The sequence below is a fragment of the Carettochelys insculpta genome, chromosome 3 (assembly GCF_033958435.1).
Source record: "Carettochelys insculpta isolate YL-2023 chromosome 3, ASM3395843v1, whole genome shotgun sequence".
NCBI classification, from domain to species: domain Eukaryota; kingdom Metazoa; phylum Chordata; order Testudines; family Carettochelyidae; genus Carettochelys; species Carettochelys insculpta.
The window spans coordinates 61950658-61974057 of record NC_134139.1 but is presented as its reverse complement, the minus strand read 5'-3'; the positions used below and the strand labels follow the sequence as shown (position 1 = coordinate 61974057).

At 44.8% G+C, this 23400-nt stretch overlaps 1 protein-coding gene across 1 annotated transcript in view; it reads left to right on the top strand.

Annotated features, from left to right (window-relative positions):
- Positions 1-23400, top strand: part of KCNK2 (potassium two pore domain channel subfamily K member 2) — a 135669-nt gene that overhangs the window by 309 nt on the left and 111960 nt on the right. The window contains exon 2 of the mRNA XM_074988411.1: positions 7862-8177. Within this exon, the coding sequence (XP_074844512.1) occupies positions 7862-8177 (316 nt within the window). The remainder of the gene's footprint in view (positions 1-7861; positions 8178-23400) is intronic.

Here is a 23400-nt window from a genome sequence, read left to right as displayed (position 1 = left end):
CCGAATTGGTGCCCCACTGAACGGTGGCTGTCTGGGGCAGCGAGCTTCAAGAGGGTGATCCCCACACGCTTCTCGACTGAGAGCACAGGCCGCATGTGGGTGTCCATGTGCTGCAGGGCAGGTGTGAGCCATTTACACAGCTCCAGGAATGTCTGCTTTGTCATCCTGAAGTTCTCGAGCCACCTTTCATCATCCCACTGGCCCAGTACCAGCCTCTCCCACCAGTCCCCACTGCTGGGGTGGCTCCAGAGGCACCGTGAGGGACTGGGAATGGGGAGCGGTGGTTGCCCTGTTGACAGGGCCTGTAGGACCCCAGTTGGGGGTGTAGGTGGGCCCCAGGGCATCCACCATGCCCAGGATGGCAATCACCACCTGTGTCCCGATGTGGGTGGAAGCATCGGCCTTGGGCAGCTGCGGTTGCTCCATTCTCCTCGTGTTCTTGGAGCATGGTCCACACAGTGCTGTGCACTGCTCTGCGGTGCTCTGAGTGTGCGGGGGTGGGGGTGTTTGGGAGGGACCCTTTAAGGTGGCTGCTGGCTGTGGGACCCAGAAGGGCTTGTTGGCCATGTGACTCTGTGCATGGTGTTTCCAAGCTGCTTATTTCGAAAGAGCCCACGTTCCTGTGTGGACGCTCCCTTTCAAAGCATGGGGGGGAGGTTCTTTTGAAATAGCGGATCAGTACAGCGATCTGTTTTGTGTGTGTAGCTGCACTATTTCGAAATCCCTTATTTCAATTTTGTTTTTTGATGTTCCCCCTTTCGAAGTTTCTTCGTAGTGTAGACACACTCTTTAAGGAAGAATACAAGGTGGCAGAATATAGTCCTAACGTCCTCCTCATTCAACAGAAACATCATAATGTCTCCAAATAAATTGAGACAGGCCACCTTACAAAAGACCTGCTGAAGAAATAAAATTAGGTTTACAGTAACTTTGTAAACCATGTCCAGTAGAACTTGCTTATATTGAACATTCAGTTGTAATGAAATTTCATGTAAGTTTTGCCATTGAGTTCAAAGAGATCTAGTTGCTGGCCTGTTCTGAAAGTCTCAAGTTACTTCACTGTATTTCAATGAATTTCCACTCCTTATACACAGAATCTTCACTGTGCCTAAAGGGCCAGATGGTAGTATACCTAACACGTAGCCTGAATTGTACACTAATACATAGCCCAGAGTCTGAGGCCCCGATCCACTGAAGTCTTTAAACATCTATGGAACCATCCAAGTTAATGGGATTACTTAGATTTGTAAGGTAATACATAGTACTTCAAGTGTCCATCTTCTTCCAGGCTGCCAAAAGGCATAGAAGCCAATTCACAACTACTCCTTCAGCATCTGCACTGCATTCCTGTTCATTGGGAGGAAGACAGTGCACAGATACACATGCATGTAGCAAAACATGTCCAGCTTCTTGCTTTGCTCTGTTCCCCTATCTTGTCTTTCCTGTGTGGTAGGCATAGGATGCTGTGTTTCTGACCGGGGTCCCAAAACTCTGTCCTGCACGGAGAGGGGAGTAGTATTTTCCCCATAATGAAATCCCACTGTGGTAATCCTTTCGGAATACAGAAATTATCAGTGGCAAGTAAGTATAAAATACTGCACTCCGAGATGGTTATCAAGCCAAGCGGAGAAAGAATGGGAAAAGAAGTTGCCACAAGAAAGCATTGAGAGGGCAAAAGTACAGTAGTTGCCTTTCAGACAGGAAGTGACTCCGTACTTGAAGGGGAATAAAGGAAGAGCTCCTAAGAGATGGGGATTTTTTGGCAATTAGGCCTCTTCCTTTTACACTTGAACAACTCTTCTTATAGGGATGTATTTTGGTGAAACAACCCTTTCCCTATAGGTATGTTTCTGTCATATCTATATTCAGACAATCCATAGCTGTTTGTAGTGTGAATGTTATTTGTTTATCTTATAACTTTGACTCCTTCACTTGTACTCTGCCCATCGGTCCATCTTTGCTGGGCCTACTATTAATATCTCAGACCTTCTGAGCAACTTTCAGCAGCCCCTGTATATGATTAATTTTGCCATTCCAAACCAGTAATCTCTCTTCTTGCTCTCTCCGTAGTTAACATGTAATAGGCAAGTTTTGACATAACTTTCATTTACTGAGTTACATTCCTCTCTTGTGCATTTCAGGACTTCTGCATTTCTGCAGATTTTTCTTTTAGCTTAGGAGCAACACATTTGCTTGGAAAACTGGAGACCTGTGTTGTAACCCCACCTGTTGTTTAATCCTGTCCATGTTGCTTGGTGGTGTGTTTGGTCAGCGATCAGCTGCATTTGAGTGTGTTTGTTTAGTAAAGTTCAGAACTGCTACAATCCTGACACTTCCAACTGTTCAAATATCACCTTCAACTCTGAGGGCAAAATGGTCACACGCAATATTCAAACAACGTATGGTGTAGGTTACAACAAACACATGGGAGGGCATGACACTACAGATTAAATGCTAGGGCTATGAGAGGCCTCCTGAAAATGAGTTGCTATACACAATAGTGTTTGTTCTACACCACTACCAGAAATGTTCTTTTTTCTAGATTTCAAAATGCTGCTCCTAAAAATGTCACATCTGGTAGTATTAGAGCTGAGTACACAGAAAATGAGTGCAGTGGTATAGCTAGAATCCTTTTTAAGAAAGCAATAAACTTCAGACAATTTTTCCAGTGATTGGCCCAGGTGGAAAATGATAGCTAATAAGTGCATGTCATTGACAAACTAATAATCATCTCCCAGAGACTCAGGTATCAGATTTTTGGGTATAATTTAGTAAGTTCTGGAGTGGAATTTCTTGTGTACTACTGATTTAGGGGCTCATCCAAAACTCACTGAAGTCATTGGAAGTGTTCCCACTGATTTCAGGCAGTGCATCTGACCCCGTTTGAGCACGTTATAAGAACTCTTCCAGTCACTCAGGAAAAAGAATCCCATCCAAAATATTTAGATAACTGAAGAAAGGCATGTGGTACTATTTTCCATAATATTCCTTACTGTCTCAGCTCTGCATGGAAGAAAGCAGTCATGCTCTTTTCCCCAACGGGACTGGAAGGAATCCTACGAAATTATTATGTTCCACATGAGAAGAACAAAGTATTTGTACGGGCTTAGGGTAGCAAACCTTTCAGGGGAAAGAGAAGAACAGGGTGATATTTTTGTGCATGAAATGTTCCAAGAGCCAAAGGAAGAGAGCTGGGTTTTGTAAATCAGGGGTGAGCAAACTTCTTACGTCAGGCCCCACTTTTTGCAATTAGCAGCCCCCGACCCAGCCTATCTAATGTAATCCAAACCAACAACAATTTCAGTTATGTTCACATAAAGGAAAAAAAAGACAGAAATTAAAAAAACCTCTTTTGGCATGTGTAAACAAACTAGGTATGTAGGATGTAAAAACTTTATTAATGGGTATATAAATGTGAATACACATACATAAACAGGGTAACGTGTTTCAGTACTTTTAATGAAATGGATGAGCCTGAGCCCCAGCAGTGAATTGTGCTGTGCCTCCTTTTGAAATTTCTCACTCCCCTCTCATGTGCCCTGCCCCTAACTTTGCCCACCCTGATGTAAATAATCACTGACCCCCTCAGCAATCTGGATTCTCTGCTAAAATGGGATGTGATCCTGAAAACCATTTCTTTCCTAAGTAGTAGTAGACATACAGCTACCTAAGACAGTAATTTTACTCAGGTGACTAGTCTGAGTAGCATACTTGCATAAATAAGATTTCTTATATGTTTTGTACTGTTTAAGGATTGGGCTCGTAAGGCAATTAAATGCTACTGTGTGATTTAAGAGCTACTTGCAACTGGATTTTTTTTTTTGATTGGCCCCAATGTCTATTATTACTCAACACCTGTTTTGCCAGGCCTCTGCAAAGCTAGGCTTGAAATAGCAGATGAGATTTAGAGTTATACTCTGAATCCTTTAGAGACAGGAACACCCCCCAGAAGACTGGCATGATGGATATTGCTGCAATTAGAGTTCTGGGGAGCTCGTTCATGTATCTGTCCCATTTATATTATGTCACTTTAATAGGGAAAGCTGTTAAAATAAGTCAGTTCAGTGATAGTGCAACAGATTCAAGAAGGATTCTAGGCTATAAACTACAGGCAGAAGACGATACGTCAGCAGTTTTAAAGAGTTAGCCTTTGGCTTCTACTGTGTGTGACCCAGATCAATTTATCACTAGTGCTTTGTGAATATTTGTATTTGCTCTGACATTTCTTTTAACCAGGTGGAGGAGGGAGGGCAGGTGGATGATAGATATATACTGGTGAGTGCTGGCCATACATTTTAACCTGTCTGGGCTATTAGCCACCTCTGAAACTGACCCAAGGCCAACAGCACAACTGAGACTTAACCAGGTGACCTAAGATCAGTCTGTGACAAAAATAGGATTCTCAGTGACTAAAATCTCAGTGGAAGTGGCCTTTCTCCTGCATGGTGCTGATTTACAGGGCAAGCAGGCTCAAGCTTGTGCATGGTGTGAGATAGGTACAAATCCCTGGCTCTTTATTTCTAGGTCATAAACTTCTCACAGCCCGGTACAGTAGCTGGGGATTACAAATCAGCCGGGCTAAGGGGAAGAAAAAGGGATCCTAGGGTGGGAGATCTGGCTCTGCTCCTCAGCCTTCCCCAAGCCCGGCCTGAGAGCTGGCTGCTGCTCCAAGTGAAAAGTGCCCTTGAGTTTCCTTTGGGAAGCAGGGCGTGGCGGGGGGGGGACACTGGAGGGAGATCTGTTGGCTTTTCTCCCCTCCCCGGGGGCGCCTCTGGGGGTTCCTAAGTCAGTGCCTGCCCCTGCCCCTGCCCCTGCCCCTGCCCCTTTGGGTGTATCCTCCTGCCCCATCATCCCTCCATCATCTGCCTCCTGCCCTGCCCGGGCTAGTCCTTTTACTGCTGAGTCCAGGGGCCGGGTAGACACGCCGAGGAGCTCCCCGCCCTGAGGCTGCAGCTGCTCCGGCTGGAGCTAAGGGCGAGGCCCCCCGCGGCCGGAGCCCGGCGGGGGCAGCCGGGCTGGGGAGAGGAGCGCGGAGAGGCGGGTCACCCGCACACCTTTGGGGAGGCGCCGGGAACCAGGAATCCCGCGCCAGTGCCTGAGCCAGAGCGCTGGGCGGAAGGCACCGCGCACCGGGACGGAGGGCACCAGGCGGAGGGGCGGAGAGGAGACACCCAGACGGCCCGAGGGGGGGCGCAGGTCCCCACCCGGGGCGAGAGCCCCAGCGCGCTGAGCCGTGAGAGACGCGGGGCAGGGACTGGCCGCCGCACGCTGCAAGGGGCTGGTGCACACGGCCGGGGCCGGAGCCGGAGCGGGCGATCGCAGCTCGCACACGCGCGCCCAGCACACTTTGAAGGTGATCTCACACCAGCCAGGGCCGTCTGGTGTATGCGGACAGAGTGACCACACACACACACACACACACACACACACACACACACACACACACACACACACACACACACACACACACACACACACACACACACACACACACACACACAGAGAGAGAGAGAGAGAGAGAGAGTGTCCGGGCCCATCTCTCACACGGAGCTCTCGTTCTCTGTCTCACACACACACACCCCGCAGTCACACACACACGCGAGCACACGCACATCACACAGAGCCAGGACCACCACGCACACGGAGATCTGTCTCTCTCTCTGTCACACACACGCACAAAGACACACACACCCACCGCCTCAATCTCTCGCTCACACACACAACCCCGGTCTCTCTTTCTCTCTCACACACACACACGCGCGCGCGCTCCAGTGACAGGGAGCGCTGGGCTCCGCTCCGCGCGGAATCTGGGCGCAGCAGCGGCAGCAAACCCGCCCTGGGGCTGGGGCTGGGCTGCTCCTCCCGGCTCCGGCTGCGGCTCCGGCTCCCTCTCCCGGCTGGCGCTAGCGGTCCTGCCCCGCGCGCTGAAAGATGCCTGCCCGTGACGCGAGGAGAGGGCGCCGGGTCTGCACATAAGAAGTGAGTACTGGCGCAATGGCGGGGCTGCCCGCTGCGGGCTCCTCGCGGGGGACCCGGCGGCTCGGGAGCCCTTTGTGCCGCTCCCGCTCCTCCTCCCTCCCGATTTCACCAGCCCCCCACCCCACCCCACCTAACCCTTCCCCTTTGTCTCAGGTGCGGGGCGCTCCCCTGGCCCCGCCACACCGCCTCTGCCCGCTCCCGTCCCCACGCCCCAGGGCTGGCGGCGGGGGCCGTGGGGCGGGAAAATGCCCTTTGTCTCGTCCCGTCTCCCGGCAGGGGCCGGGCAGTTGCTGGGAGGGGGATGCGGGCGGCTCAGCCGAGGGCGCCTCGCAGCCATCCTTTGTTAGCTGCATGCAGCTGGCGGCGGTGTGTGGGGGGGGGGCGGGGGTCCGCTCTAGTCTTCTGCCTGGCACCAGCAGGGGTGGGGGCCGCCTGGAAGCGCTGCTGCAGCGGGGCAGAGAGGGCAGCGCGGCGGTAGCAGGTACCCCCGGGCTGGGGAGGCGGGGGCGGTGATCCCGCCGCAGGAAATCATCAGGCTGGCAAAGGGAGCTGTGAGGGGAAGGAGAAGGGGATGGCGAGCCCCCCTCCCCCTCCCCCGCCCCGCCACACCCCGGGTCAGACCCGGGAGCGAGCCGCCAGGCGTCCTCCCGAACTCAGCGGCGCGGCTCGGTGCGCGGACAGGGGCGAGCGACAGCCCCGCGCCGTGTTCCGTGCGCGCTGCCCTGGGGCGGCCTTTGCATGGTGCGCCCGGATACTTGGCTCCCAGCTCTGCACCAAGTCACGAGCGGAGCATCTCCATCTGAGGCTGCCGCTTCATCCTCTGACCTCCCCACCAGATGTTCACGGCCACTGTATTAATTCCCTAGGTCGGTCTGTCTGTTGAGTCTTTTCGGCAGTGAGCTGTTGCAACTTTGCAGGTTAACCCCCAGCGGGTGCTCAAGAGAAGATCGTGTCCATGTGAAAAACTACACTCTCCCGCTCCCTCCTCTAGAGATATACCCACCTTTCAGAGACCTGCGGGAGAGACTTTTGCATCTATATTTAGCTGTAGGCTTTCCCCACAAGAGCTGGAAGAGGTGTTGCAGCCATTCAAAACATATGAATAATTTTAAATACAGCATTGTTGCAACCCTTTCCTAAGAGACCTTTAAGTGTACCTGATGTGGATTGTTCTTATTTAATTACTAGTATAGCTTCTTGTAATCCCATGAGTTAGGGGGCTGCTCTGTAACACACTCAGGTGACCATTACTGTCCCAGTGCATTTCTTGTAACAGTAAACAATCAACTACCCTAAAAGAAGATGATTGACTTTTCCAGTATGCATGCATGTTTCTAGTATTTTCTGAAAGGGTGTAGTCAACACTTTCATATTATTAGGAGAAATCATAAAAGATTTTCATAGTTATGTGTGTGAGATACGTTTGAATGAGCATGTGTGTGTGGAGCTGAGGGGATGCAACACTTAAGGAAAGAATCCCAGTGTCCTGATAGTTTTTAATGCTGAACTAAAAGGTAGCCTGAGGACCATATTAGCAATGCTGAACATTATTCAAGACATGAGGAAACTATTGGAAAACACCAAAAGAACACAAGAAAAAAGGAAAAGTATGGCATGTTGGGATTACACTTGCAGAGTATGTATGGAGGATATATCAATATAGATATGTACACAGTTAGTAAAGCAACTAAGTACAGTCTACTGTTAGTCCTAGCAGATGCCAAAACCAGTCTTTCTGTAGAAATGTATCACTGCATGCAAGTGAAATGCAGTTACAACAGTCCAGGAATTAATAGGATCTCAGAAACCATCTGGCAAGAAGGGCATGCACTAGGTACACCTCCCACCAATGCTGTCAACGTTAACATTCTTTTTCTGTTTTATTAGTGGCGGCACCTGACTTGCTGGATCCCAAATCTGCCACTCAAAACTCCAAACCAAGGCTGTCGTTTTCTACAAAACCCACAGTGCTCACGTCACGAGAGGAATGTGATTCGGCAATTAATGTGATGAAATGGAAGACTGTCTCAACGATTTTTCTGGTGGTTGTTGTATATTTAATAATTGGAGCTACGGTCTTCAAAGCGCTGGAACAGCCACATGAAACTTCCCAAAGAACCACCATTGTGATTCAGAAGCAGACATTTGTATCTCAGCATTCCTGTGTGAATGCATCAGAGCTCGATGAACTAATTCAGGTAATTCGTACAAAAAAGTACCTTGTTCCGATGTTTTAGCAGGAGCAATGGAGCAGTGGTTCAGTAATAAATGGGACTATAATGTATGAGAGTTACAGCTGCGAATGTAGCAAGAAGGCTAGCTTAAGACAGAAAGGCGTGCAATTTAATAGTTCATGAAAGAATGGGTATACTGACTGAGCCAATGCCAGGTGCCCCAGAGGGAATGAACAGAACAGGTAATCATTAAGTGAGCCACCCCCTGGTGCCCATTTACAGCTTCTGACGAAGAGAGGCTAAGGACACCATTCCCACCCATCCTGGCTAAAAGCCATTGATTAACCTATCCTCCGTAAGTGTATCTAGCACTTCTTTGAGCCCTGTTAAAGTCCTGGCCTTCACAACATCATCTGGCAAGGAGTTTTACAGGTTGACTATGTGTCATGTGAAGAAATACTTCCTTTTGTTTGTTTGTTTCAAACCTATTAATTTCATTTGGTAACGCCCTAGTTCTCATATTATGGGAACAAGTAAATACCTATTCCTTATTTACTTTCTCCACACCAGTCATGATTTTATAGACCTCTGTCATGACCCCCAATGATTACTTTAGCAAACAATTTCCTCATTTAGCCGTATATTTCTTTACACAGTTTTTCAAAACAGAAAATAATACTAGCTAGCTATTTTCATGACATATCTTGTTAGTTTATGGTTTGTTTTTTTTTAACATCTAAAGACTGCTGAAGTCAGTTTATACCAGCTGATGATCTGTTTCATCATGTTCTGAGGTGTCTCAAATGGTAATATGAACTCAGGGATTGTGGCTGCAGAAATGCAAATTGAATAATTATGTTTAAGAAAGAAAAATGTGATCTGGAAAAGTAAAGGCCCATTAGTTTGATCTCAGTTGCATGAAAGGTCTTACATCCAATTTTTAAAGTAGGTAAAGACACATAGAAGTAAAAAAGGTAACCAAGATAAGATACTTGTTTTTTACAAACAGAGACCAATACAAACCGAGACCAATGCCATGCCAGACCAATCTGATACTTTTTTTTAAAGAAGGTAGCTGATTATCTAGACAAAGAAATGATTTCAGTAAGGCATTATATATACACAGTGATTTTGTGCTGGTACTTGCTAGTACTTGGTACCAGCACCTCAGCAGCCCCAGGGGTGGCAGGTGGGGAGCTGGCTGAATACCAGCTCCTCTTTTTTTTTTTAACAACAAAAGCACTGGCTACACAGTTCCACAGTAGAAATTAGCTAAATTGGAGAAAGTGGGAATTAACGTATGAATCAAAAGATTGATCTGGAACTGGTTGAAAGAGAGACTACAGCTGGTATTTACTGAAGGTGAACTGTTTGGCTGTAGGAGGTTACTAGTGGAGTTCCTGAGGTATCTTTCTTGGGACCAATCTCATTTAATGTTTTTATTAATGACCTTGGCACAAAAAGTAGGAATGAGCTAATAAAATTTGCACATGACAAAACATTGGGATGTATTGCCAATACAGTGAAGACTGGAATGTCTTACAAGAAAATTTGATTGACTTTGAAAATTGGAGTAATAGAAGTGGGATGAAATGTACAAGCACAAATTGCAAGGGACTAAAACCAATTTTTTCTATAAGCTGGGGACATATCAATTTGAAGGAACAGAGGAAAAGAAAGACTGGGTAACTATGTGTTGTCCGTGTGCGGCTGTTGTAAAAAAGGCTAATGCAATCGCAGGATGCATCAAGTGAAATATTTTCAGTAGGACATGAAAATGATATTATGATTATACATGGCACTGACCAGACCTCACCTGGAATACAATGTGAAGTTCTGATCTCCCGTGTTTAAGGAAGATGACTTTAACCTGGAACAGGTGCAGAGAAGAGTTACTAGGATGATCACAGGCTTGGAGAATATACTTTACAAAAAGAGACTTAAGGAGATTGGCTTGTCTAGCTTCACCAAGTGAAGGATGGTGAGAGAGATGAATACTCTCTACAAACACATCAGAGGGACAAACACCATATAGGAACAGAAGTTATTTAAGGGCAATGTTGGCACAAGAACAAATAGATATAAATGGGCCATCAAAAAGTTTAGGCTCAAAATTGGGCGAAAATTTCCAGCTATCAGAGTAGAGCCCTGCAGCAGGACTTTGAGCCTGGTGGTCCTGCTGCCACTAGGAGTGGGTAAAATGCACTATGCTTTAGGAGGGATTAGGTGGGGAGAAAACAAAAGCAAAAACAACAGATTTCAACAATAACAACAAAAAAAAAGACAGTGGTTAAATCATCAGTTTGCTATAAATAGAATTTCCACAGTGTAAAACCTCTCTCTCGACAAAATGGCCATCTGAAAGCACAGCAGACAGGGCTGCCCAGTGTCCTGGCAGACCTGTCTGTCGACAGAAGGCCCCACCGGAACATCCAGGCTGTCTTTCTGCCAACAGAGGCGTTCTGTCTCATGGGAGAGCGGCAGACCACTGTCAACAAAAGTGCCCCGTTCTGTCAATTTACTGTTGGCAGAATACCTTAGGAATGTGGACACTCCGTGGGTTTTGTCAGCAAAACTCTCTAGTGTAGCCATAGCTGAAGTCTTTAAATCGAGACTGAAGACTTAAGTATTGCCGCCAAAGGCTATGGTTGTAATACAGGAGTGGGTGGGTGAAATTTTGTTGCCTGTGGTGTACTGGAAGTCAGATCAGATGATCATAAAGGCCCCTTCTGGCCTTAACATCTGTGAGACAGCTGAGGTATGTTCAGCTGAAAGTTGTGGGAAGATATTGCTATTATGGTAAATAGAAGACTTTGTACCTACTGCTGTTAGCCTGGTACCTTTGAACAGATACAAAATTACTGAAGAAAATAACCTGGCTTTTCTGAGTGTGTCTGATTCTTAAAAAAGTTTTTATATAGCTTTTCTTCAATTCTGATTAGCTTATGTGAATACAAAAATAATGAATGCTCTGAAAGAAACTAGTCAATCAATATGAATGATATTCAAGAAATCCTCTAAAGGATATATATCTGAAAATAATACAGACTAGAGTATTACACGGCTGTAATGGTTAGTTGTGAGTGAAGAAAATTACAGATCATACACATTATAATACATATGTACACATTACAATATTCAGCACAATTCGTCTTTACCTTTACTTCAAACTGTAATGAAATATTGTAAACTATTCCTTTTGCTTTTAGTGCTCTAGATATTCAGTCCCATTTGGCATTTTGCTAGCCAGAACCCAGACCGGGTATGAAGCAAGGGTCTTCCAATCCAGATTAACTCTGACCTGCATAATTTGGTTATTCTAGTTTCAGGACAGTCTTGAACTTCAAAAACTTCTTATGGGATTCACTCCCGCTAAACTGTGAAGTGGTTCAGTGACATGGGCACGCCAGGAGAACTAGACAGAGAACACCTAAGAATGTGAACTTATGTTTCCAGACACAATTCACTAGCCGACTATTGTCCATCTATTTTCACTTTTCCCTAATAAAAACTTCCCTTTGTCATGTGACTTGTTATAATGCATGAGTCTCTTGGCCCTCATGCTCTCATGCCAGGGTATTAGAAAGTATCTAGAATACTCCCCAGCAGTTTCTTTGTTGGGCCAAGATTATGTATTAATGCCCACTGTTCAGCACCCACAGCTTTCCTGGCTGGCTTTTGAATTCCTTGAAGACTGTCTTTTTAACAATTCCATGGGAGGGTGTGGATCACACCAGGGTACTGCATGTGAAAGGTATTCCACTTTTCTATATGCTTTCATCTGAAGCACAAGAAAATGAAGAGAGGTGCAGTTTAGAACATATATAAAGTTAATGATATGGAATATTCTCACCTCAGACCAATGCACTGGCTCTTGCTAACAAATGCTGGGGTGGGGAGAAAGGTCAGTTCAGTCTAGCGGGTCACTTCTGCTTTGGCAGAAAGAGGGGCTTCATGACTTTTTCCATCTCTAGCTTCCATGATTCAATGCTGCAAACCATCTTCAGTGGAAACCATTCCAGTTGTCTATTCTGTGTACTGTAACGTAAAACTGTCTGAGATGAACTACAGCAATGTGTAACCCTGAGTGCTGAATACAGATGCATAACAAAATTTGAGATATTCTCTAAGTCCTGAAGGCATTAAAGCATGCACAAACATAGGCATAATGGCTGTGCTCTCAGTGAGGTCAGGGTTCAGACAAGGGGTGCCAATGTTTAGTGTAATTTTAGGGCAGTCTAACATGTCAACATTACAGGCAATATCACCCTAGTTCAACATATGTTGTGCATGGCAGCGATCAAGTTGGCAGTGTACAGCAGCACCTGAAGCATATGTGCCTTTTGAAGGGGGCTTGCTATTATACATTGTATTACCTATTTGTGGCCCCTTTCGGACAAAAAGAGGCGGACTGCATGGCATTTTTAGGCAAAAATTTATAGTTTCAATGTTACAGCTGAAATGGTCTTTAAAAGGGATTCAGCTATTATCAGGAGAGAAAAAGACTGGCTTGCTGAAGTCAGGATGAAGAACTATAGGGATAGAAACTCTTTCTCACTTACATTTTTTGTTAATTCTTTTCGAAGAGTCTTTAAAGTTAGCAGACTATTAAACTGCATGAAGAGAACGTGGCTGCTTTTTGTCTGAGCAAAAGCTGTGTAAACAGAGAGGTTTTTCTTGTTGTTGCTGAGTCTCAGCATCTTGCCTTGTATGATGAGACTACTTAACAAAGAAGTGCCATATAACAGAATAAAACTGTAGATGTTCTTTAAAACATTGTGAGTATTGCTTAAAGTATATGCCTATATGTGTACTTATATGTGCTCAATTCTCATTTACATTAATGCCCCTTTACACTTTGCTTGGTATGTCTTTTTGCCACCCAACTCTACCCTGGTAGAAGTTGTTGTAGACCTGAGAATGATGTAGAAACTGGTATGCAGAAAACTGTAGGAACTGGAGACCGAAAACATCTATTTAGTTTTCTTGTAGGATTGTTCCCTATAGTATACCTGCTGCTGAAACCTGGAAAATGTTTGAGGCAGTTTCCAGTCTCAGATCCACAGAGAACCTTGCAAAGCACATGGTAGAATCCCAGCTGTACTTATGTACACACGCCTAGGGGCAGAGTCTGAAGACATACAGCAATACACATCTCTAATGATCAGCCTGTTTTTGGCTAATTCTCATGTGATATTATAGTACCATATTTTACACACACTTTTTTGTGTTTTTTGTCATAAATATGTCTTGGTCTACATACACAATTCAGTATATGCTGGGTTGGTAACAGTACCCCTGCAATAAATGCAAGAGCAGAAAGTCTGTGGGGAGAAGAGAGTCCAAATGGATTACATATTTTGCAACTTTCTAACATGGTCAGTTTTTTATTTTTTATCAGATATTCTACATGCTAAAGAATATAGACCTCAAGCAATATAAAAATGAGAATGTTCAACACATATGTCTGTGGAAAGAATGGATTAGCTTCGCAGCCCAAAGGTTGCTACTTTGCTCTAGAGCAGGGTATATCAAACTTTATTGCACCATGCCCAACGTCTGAGTTGGGGGTCAGGGAGAACCAAACCTTGAGCCAAAGCCAGATCTCTGCTACCCTGGCTCACCGTGCTGAGCAGGGAGGCTAAAGTGGAAGATCAAGTGCTTCAGCCCCAGCGGGAAGCCTGTGACTGGTGCTTCTCCACCCAGGGTTGATGTTTAGGCTCTGGGCAGCAGGGCTGGGGCTTGGGCTTTAGCTTTGTCTGTGGGTAGAGGGATGCAGGCTTCAGCTCTTGTCTTGAGCCCCAGCAAGTCTAAGCAAGCTCTGGCAACCCCATTAAAAAGGGCTCTAAGCCCACTTTGGGGTTCTGAGCCATAGTTTGAGAACTGCTGTTCCAGAGTTATTCCTAAGAAAGAATGAAGTCGGCACTTCAGTGTATTCTGGGATGTCCGAGGAGAGCAAAAACTTGGCATTAAGAGTCCTACTTTGTCATCTCCTGCCAACCAGAAAACTGATTAGAGAAATTAGAAGATTTTTTTATTTAAATGTGACCTAATTAAGTTCAGCTAAGCTACTAAGAACAACAAAAATCTGTTCATATTCAAGTGAGAGGGAGTTTAACACATAAATGTTAAAATGTTTTAGATGGAATAAATGTCATCTCTTAGTCAAAATACCTCAGACTGGTGTGTGCCAATGAGTGGGGTTTGAGCCAAAACAGATTGCCTGGGGCTGACTGCTATGTTTCTTCATAGCAGCGAGGAACAAACAATCTTTATGAATGTTAGGATCCAGCTAGAGTGAAATATATGACATTTTGTGTCTTCTTCCTTGGCGTTGTTGCATTCTGCCATCTCCTCAGGTCAGCCAACAGAGCTGCTGGGCCCACGGGCAAGGTGTGTGGTGGGCAGTGGCTCTGTGCTCCCAGAAGGGGCATGGCTTCAGGTGGAAGGGTTGGGGGCAGCTATCCCTCAGCCACACCTGGAGTGTACTGTGTTAGCCCCCTACAGACCTCAGAGCCACCCTTAGTGTACCCTGCAGCACTCTGGCAGTGATTTAAAGGGTCAGGGTTTTAGCCCCAACACTCCTGTGATAGTGGTAGGCACAGTTGGGAACCCATGGCCCTTTTGACTCTTTGCTGGAGTGTTGAGCCTGCTTTTCCTCTACCTCTTTATGCCTGAAAAGAGCACTGGAGCCTGCACACTCTGAAATAATACCACAGAAAAGTGTGAAATGCTCCAATCATCTCTGTATGTTAACTCTGAAACCTACTGATTTCACTTTAATTAAAGATACTTAAGACTTAAAACCAAATGTTAGCAATGTCAGTGACTATATTTCACTTTGACTCTGGGCAGAAGCATCCTACAAATGTGCATATCCCACAGTCACAAACTGGCAGGGAATGTAATATCGGATTAAATAAGACAGTTGTCATCGGTAGAGATGTCAAAGAGTAAGTAATCTATAATGGAGTAACGGCAAAAATTTCTGTCATTTACTCAGTTAACCACTCCTGCCACCATTGTTCTGCATGTAAAAGGCAGAGCCGGCACACAGACTGGCTCAACTTCTCTTCCCCACTCCTCCGTCCTCCTGCTCTGCATTTAAAAAGCTGAGATGGCACTCAGGCTGGATCAGCTTCTCCCCCAACCCCTGCCACTCCACAGAATGTCAGGATAACCGCTTCCTATGTGATTAATTTCCTCTTTAAAAATCTGACTATTAAGAACTTATTTTAGCTGTTTTTACTCCCCTTTGTAATTATCTGCAACTAAACTATATTTTACATTACACCACAGCTCACCCTTAATTGACTTTCTGCCCCCCCCATAAAATGTTTCACAATTTGATTCTTAGTCTTAGGAACCAAATGCTGTTGCATTTTCTGGAGGGTGTTTAATTTTAGCAAGAAAGGCTCCTTCAGATGCAACCTCTCAGCTTCAGTAGAAAATTATTATGCAGTTAAAATGATTAAATAGGATTTCTTTCCCCCCCCTCAGGTATTACAAAGCTTAAAAAGTTTCTTGCTGTGTCATTTCTGGAGAGAGCACAATATATCACTGATTGAGACACAGTTTGTCTTGGTCCTTAAATATACTTTGTAAGTCTGAGGTTTATAAACTTCATTTATTAAAATGTGATCAGTTTTAATATCCTTCACCCACAAAATCAAGGGCACCCTTTCTGTGGGATATACTATTTTCTATAGTGCCCATATAGGCACTGTTCTTTTTCCAGGGCATTTAAGGTGGGTGGTAGTTAACATTTATAGCTCCACCCCACACAAAAGAACACACTAGGGTCTGGCTGGTTCCCAACTTGAAAGCAGCAGGTGTTTATGCTTCAAAATCGTTCCAAGCTTGAAAACCTTGAAGGACATTGCCTATAAAAATCTGATGCTGCAGCATATTTTTTGGCGATTTAAACTGTGATTGCTTTGGCTCTTTTCTATACAAGGCTAATCTGGAGCACTTGAGATTTGACAATCATGAGGAAAGGCAAATGTCAAGGGGACATATCCTTTTTTTTTATAGACTGTTGGGAACAATTTGGGGTGTCTCATTTAAGGCTGTTTACACGCAGAAGCCCAGGTATTGCACTTTGTGTCTCCACCCACCATGCGTGCCTTTGATAATCAAAGCACTTCAGTGGTTACAACTGTAACCACATTAATTGTCCTACCTTGTTGAATTGTGATCTATTTCTATTTTTCACCTTGTGTTTCTCTACCTTCTCTTGTTCCCTAGTTTCCATCCATGTGACTCCTCTTTTCCTAGATCCTGTCTTGCATCCTGTCATTTTTGCTAAAAATAGGCTTCGGAGGCTATTATCTGCTTCATTCCATTGTCAAACATGCCCTCTCTGGCCATATACCGATGCACAACACCGTAATACAGTGGAATTTAAATTATAGCAGATTTTGGATTTGATCTTCTATAAAATATCCTTCTCAACAGTTTTGTCCAGTCCCTATTTCTGGTTGCCAGTCTATTCTGAGGGGATCCTCTTGCTGAATCCAAACTGCGGCTAAAATCCCTGGGTCTGGTTAGTGATTAGCTTTGGAGCTGTGGATTGGATAGCTTGTTTATATACTGCCAGGGAACATGAGCTCCTTTTGATTGCTGACATATCAGTGGGAACAAAACAGTATGTTTTCTCTATTTAATCAGAAAGATATTTTAAGATGGTTTCACATTTATCTCTGGATAGGTAGTTAAGGAGTTAACCATTCAGCCAGACTAGTGCAATGCTAGAGTAGAGCTGTATTGTTTATAGTTACAGTTTGTTTGTGATGAGTACTCATGTTTATATACTACATCATTTCATAAAAGCATAGCAGCTACAGCAGATAAATGCAAATAGGCATGGCTTACTGAAGATACAATTTAGCTGGTACTCTGGAACTAGGAAAGTTGTCTTGCATTAGTAGAGGAGGAACTTGCTGCTTTGGAAGGCAGAGACTTTGTCTCTAGTTTTAGCAATAAATTAACACAACTGTGTATGGTAATCTACCAGGTGAACCTTAGGTAGCCACTAGGTACAGACTCCTATATGTGGTACAGTGTGAAAACCACACATTAACGATTATGCAATGTATTTGCAACAAAGAAGTTTCTAAAATTACAAGGGGAATTCAAAGTTGATGCTGAATTTAAAAGTGTATGCAGAGTCGATGGGGCTTTGTTTTGGCACTGCTTTTACTTTAAGCAAAAGAGCTACACACTGAGTTTTCAGGTGAAAATTTAAAAAAAAAATCGTATTGATTTAGAAGCCTAAGTCCTATTTTCAAAAGTTGCATAGGCACCGCTTAGGTGTTCGGCGACTCACATACACTGCTAAGGTGGTTAGATTACTTGTGAAAGCGTGTGTGAGGGTTCTACGTCACTTAGACACTTGGAAAATTTTACCTCAGTTCTCTTTACTGCCAAGAAGTAGAGCATAGTGGAACCATGAAAAAAGAATTAAAGGGTTATTTTGTTGTGAACTACTATTTTTCTAAATAATAATAATTAATAATATAATATGTATTATTGTAATATTTTGAAGTGCTAGGCAGTATACACAAACATAACATACTGTCAGGGCCCTGTTCTAATCAGTTCACAATTTATCTGTACCATATGATGAGATAATAATAGATGGATAAATAAATAAATAAATGAGGGAAGGAAAGGTGAATAGAGAAACAGTCCTAATGAGCTTGACAAGTGGACATGTCAGCAGACCAATTGCCTAGCTGTTGTTGAGTAGCTTATAGGCACTGGACCAGGGGTGTGTTGTCAGAATTTGAATTTTAATAATACACAAAAATAATTTAGTCTACTAAGCTGGTCACATTTTGCAATTTATTTTATAGTAGTAAAGTGAAGTCCAGCAATGTCTGTGTTAAAACCTTGTAAACTATCACAAGAGGCTGAATAGAATAAATTTGAGTCAGTGATGATAAAAGTTCAGATTTTACCAAAATTCCATGATTTTAACTTTTTCAGGCTAAAGGAAAGTGATGCAGCATCACTAGAAATACACAGACTTAGTTACGCTTCAGGATGAGTAGAACTGTGCCAATGAAGGGCAAAGGTGACAGGAAAAAATTGTAAGCATAGATGGCAGTTTCTCACCAAACTTGTGACAAATGAAAAAGCTGTGCTTTCACTGTTTTTACAGCAAGGCAGCAGTCAAGAGGAAAGGCAGAAAACTGACAAATAAAGTGGAAGACAATCAAAGATAAATAGGCATTGTCAATAAATAATATGCTATTTGTACATTAAGGGTGAAATCCTGTCCCTGGTGAAATAAATGTGAGTTGTATACCAGTATCTTAGGTCAGTGCCTTCCATACCGTCAGCCCTAACCCTCTTGAGCTGCGTCTACACGTGCACGCTACTTCGAAGTAGCGGCACCAACTTCGAAATAGCGCCCGTAGCGTCTACACGCATCGGGCGCTATTTCGAAGTTTACTTCGATGTTAGGCGGAGAGACGTCGAAGTCGCTAACCTCATGAGGAGATAGGAATAGCGCCCTACTTCGACGTTCAACGTCGAAGTAGGGACCGTGTAGACGATCCACGTCCCGCAACGTCGAAATTGCTGGGTCCTCCATGGCGGCCATCAGCTGGGGGGTTGAGAGATGCTCTCTCTCCAGCCCCTGCGGGGCTCTATGGTCACCGTGGGCAGCAGCCCTTAGCCCAGGGCTTCTGGCTGCTTCTGCGGCAGCTGGGGATCTATGCTGCAGGCACAGGGTCTGCAACCAGTTGTCAGCTCTGTGTATCTTGTGTTGTTTAGTGCAACTGTGTCTGGGAGGGGCCCTTTAAGGGAGCGGCTTGCTGTTGAGTCCGCCCTGTGACCCTGTCTGCAGCTGTGCCTGGCATCCCTATTTCGATGTGTGCTACTTTGACGTGTAGACATTCCCTCGCTGCGCCTATTTCGATGTTGGGCTGAGCAACGTCGAAGTTGAACATCGACGTTGCTGGCCCTGGAGGATGTGTAGACGTTATTCATCGAAATAGACTATTTCGATGTTGGCTGCACGTGTAGACGTAGCCTTGGTGAGCCAAAAATGGTTCATGGGGGAATACCTGCTTGGGAATGAAAAAGGACATATCTAAAGAAATAGTTGTTTCCACGCAAATTGCAAATAGACACACACCGTAGGCAAGATGTGTCTATTTCTAGCAATAGTAGATTTATAGAATTATAACTAGCTAACAAGCAGCCGTGATGCTGCAAACCATTCCTATGTCACATTATACCATCTCTTGATGCACTGCTGATCTTGGAGAAAATGTCCCTGATAGACCAAGCTGATGGACTGAGAAATGGGGAGACAATATTTTGCCCAGCAGCTTGATGAATCTACACATAAAGCCAACCTAACTCAGCTTCTGTACTATGAGAAATTTGTCAAAGCTGGCACAATAGTTGAAGACCTTTTATTTTGAAAAAAAAATCCCAACCCAAACAAGCACTGAGCAAATATTCAAGATCCTTAATAAATTGATAGCAGAGGAAAGTTATAGCTGGGCTATGCATGTGGGAAAGAAGCATTGACGAGGAAGCAGTTATGAGCAGAAAGAACAGTGGAGGTGCAGCACAAATAAAGTGGGATCCGCAGCAGTCTGGATACACTTCATAGCTCAGTGCCAAGCTTTGGCATCACAGAAGTTGCAGACTGAAGTACACAAGGCCTTTAAAACTGTTATTACAATTGTTAAAGTTGTAAATCCCAAACAGTGGACACACATTGTTTTTATGTGCCGTGTAAATAGTTGAATTCTGAGCACGCAGCTTCCATTTCACTCTGAGCTCTGGTGGTGGCCTTGTGGGAAAGCATTACAACTCCTTTGGACTTGCAGGATGAAATGAGAATTTCCCACTCGGGAAGACAGGCCTTCTAAATTGCATATGAAGTGTGGACTTCTTGACCATGTTAGCTTACCTAATGGACACATTTGGCAAATTGAATGCACTGAACCTAACACTTCAAAGAGTACAAATATACCAGATATAAAAGAAAACATCAAATGATTCATGAAGGAACTTTGTGGTGATATCATGTTGAGAGGGAGTTATAGAGATATTTCTAGCATTATCAGAGCTTTTAAAGAACATAGTGAAAATAATCAAAATACCATTAAAGACCAAAGATTAACTAATTTGTCCGGCTTGTGTTCCCATTTTGATTAACATTTTCTTGGCATTAATCATACATATGCAGATACCAACTGGATTCTAAATCCATTCTTGGTAAGAGTTGATTCCATTCCAATATTGTGTACCTGGACTCAGGAAGTCTCATAGGCTATGTCTACACTGTAAAATAAAGTTGAATTTATTGAAGATGACTTTGTAACACTAGGGCCGTGTCTACACGAGCCAAAGACTTCAAAATGGCCATGCAAATGGCCATTTCAAAGTTTACTAATGAAGCACTGAAATACATATTCAGCGCCTCATTAGCATGCGGGCAGCCGCGGCACTTCGAAATTGACGTGGCTCACCACCACGCGGCTCATCCAGACGGGGCTCCTTTTCGAAAGGACCCCGCCTACTTCGAAGTTCCCTTATTCCCATCTGCTCATAGTAATAAGGGCCCTTCGAAGTAGCTGGGGTCCTTTTGAAAAGGAGCCCTCTCTGGACAAGCCGCGCGGCAGCAAGCCACGTCAATTTCGAAGTGCTGGAGCCACCAGCATGCTAATGAAGCATTGAATGTGTATTTCAGCGCTTCATTAGTAAATTTTGAAATGGCCATTTGGCTACTTTGGCTAGTGTAGACATAGCCTAGATTTTATAAAGTCGAAAGTGTGTCCACTCATGTCCAGAAAGTTGACGTAGTGTGTCTCTGTTGTCTTAGCTAGGTTCAACTGTGTCAGCAAAGCATTGTGGGTACCTATCCCACCGTGCCTGCAGCCCTGTTGCGTTATGGCTTTTTGTCCCAGTGTGTTATGGGAAAAATGCACTGCAAATGCTTGTGGGTGCCGATGTAATCATCCCAGAGTTCATGGCCCTGCCTTTGGAAAACAAATGGCCCAAGGAATTTTGTGCCATTTTTCCAAAGCCTGCCCCAAGCTCACACCACTGCACAGGGCTAAAATGGATCCTGAACAGCTTAGAGCCATTGTCCAGTGTGTTATGGCCACTACCTGAAAAATCATGTGGTATTTTATTAGACAAAGCAAGTGGGAAGATGAGGAGAATGTGGACATTGATTTGGACCACACTGAAATGCTGGGGACCAGGAATGCACAGCTGCTGGTTGTCCTGGATGCAATGGAGTGCCTGTTCTGGAGACATGAAACAAGCACACATTGCTGGGATTGCATTGTTTTGGAGTTCTGGGATGACCAGCAGTGGCTGCATAACTTCATGTGCAAGGCCACTTTCATGGAACTTTGTGATTTGCTATCCCCTGCCCTGAGCACTGTGATACCAAAATAAGACCTGCTTTGGCAGTTCACAAGTGAGTTGCAATTGCTCTGTAGAAGTTTGCAATGCCAGACAGCTGCCAATCAGTGGGAAAACAATTCGTGGTGGGCAGATCTACAGTGGGGCTGTCGTGATCGAGGTAGACCAGGCAATCAATGCCCATTTGCTGTGAAAAAACATGGCTCTGGGAGATGTGCAGGACAGAGTGGATGGCTTTGTTGCCATAGGGTTTCCTAACTGCAGTGGGGCAAAGGAAAACACATCCCCACCCTGGCCCCAGACCACCTGGCCTCAGAATACATACACTGCAACTTCTCCATGGTGTTGCAGGCATTGGTGGATTACAAAGTTTGTTTCACCAACATCTACATGGGATGGTTGGGAAAGGTGCATGATGCATCCATCTTTAGAAATTCAGGTCTCTACAGAAAGCTCCAGGATGGGACTTTCTTCTCACTCCAGAAAATCAAGATTGGAGCTGTGGAGATGCCATTAGTGTTATTGCATGACCCTGTTTACTCTCTGTTCCCTTGATTCATGAAGCCATACACAGGCAGCTGGGACCACAGCAAGGAGCACCCCACCTAGAGGCTGAGCAAATGCAGAATGGTGGTGGAGTGTGCCTTTGACTATTTAAAAGCCAGATACAGGTGCCTTTTGACCCATTTGGACTGCTGCAAAGCCAACATCCCCACCATGGTTTCAGCTTGCTGTATTCGCCATAATATTTGTGAAGCAAATGGGGGAGGGGGGAAATGTCATGTCAGCCTGGGTGGCAGAGGCAGATGCTCTGGGCAGTGCTTATGAACAGCCGGACACAGGGGCAATCAACAATCCTCAGACAGACGCTATGAAAATCAAGGATGCTTTGAAAAATAGTTCTGTGAATGAGCAGACAGCCACATGAATCTGCTGCACTTAACTATTGTGATACCCCCACCAATGATGTATGTTTGACCTTTATGAAAACACCTCCAACTGCACCCCACCCCTGTTAATCAATAAACAACACTATGGTTTTCACAACAGCATTTTTGGGGGTGGGTGAAGGATAAGGCAGGGGAAGAAATGGATTCTTGCTGTCATGTGTGAGGGCATGTGAGCCTTTTGCAGTGTGGAGTGGTCTTGGGTGTGGACCACAAGATTGTCTTTGCCTTCCCATCCACAAGAGAGGGGGGGTTGAGGAACATTGAGGGGGAGGCCGGTCAATAGGGTGAGGTGGCTGCATAACTGTGTGTTCTGTGGTGATTGGCCCTCTGCAGTGCGAGCATGGACTGGAGGATGTTGGTCTGCTCCTTGACAGCCTCCAGGAGCTCTGCTGAATCTTGGGTTTTGTGCTGGAGCATGCTTCTCCACCACTGCTGGGTCCACTTTCTATCAGCAATAGCTCTGGGCTCACTTCTTCGGGGCCTCTTGCAGTTGCTGCAGGATGAATTCTTGCTTTGCTCATTTCCTCCATCAAATCACACAGACCTTTTCAACTCTACTCATGCTGCTTGTTGAAGACAGTCAAAGTCAAAATTTTGATACCATATTTTAAATGTGGCAATGCACAGACCCACACAATGAATGGGTGTCTGTTTGACAATCACTGCAACTTTTGTTTTCCCAGGCCACTTTTGGCTTCTTGAAGATGACAGTGAATCTACTTCTGCAGAACAGAAGCTGCAACTTCTCCAGACCATTTCATTGTGGACATCGTAAGATCCTGGTGACTAAAGCAGGGAGGCAGGGTTTTGAAACAAAGCCCTATAAAATGTAAAGCTCAGAAAAAACTTTCTCGGTGGTGTCTTATAAATCCTTTGCAGCCATGTGGTTGTGTGTG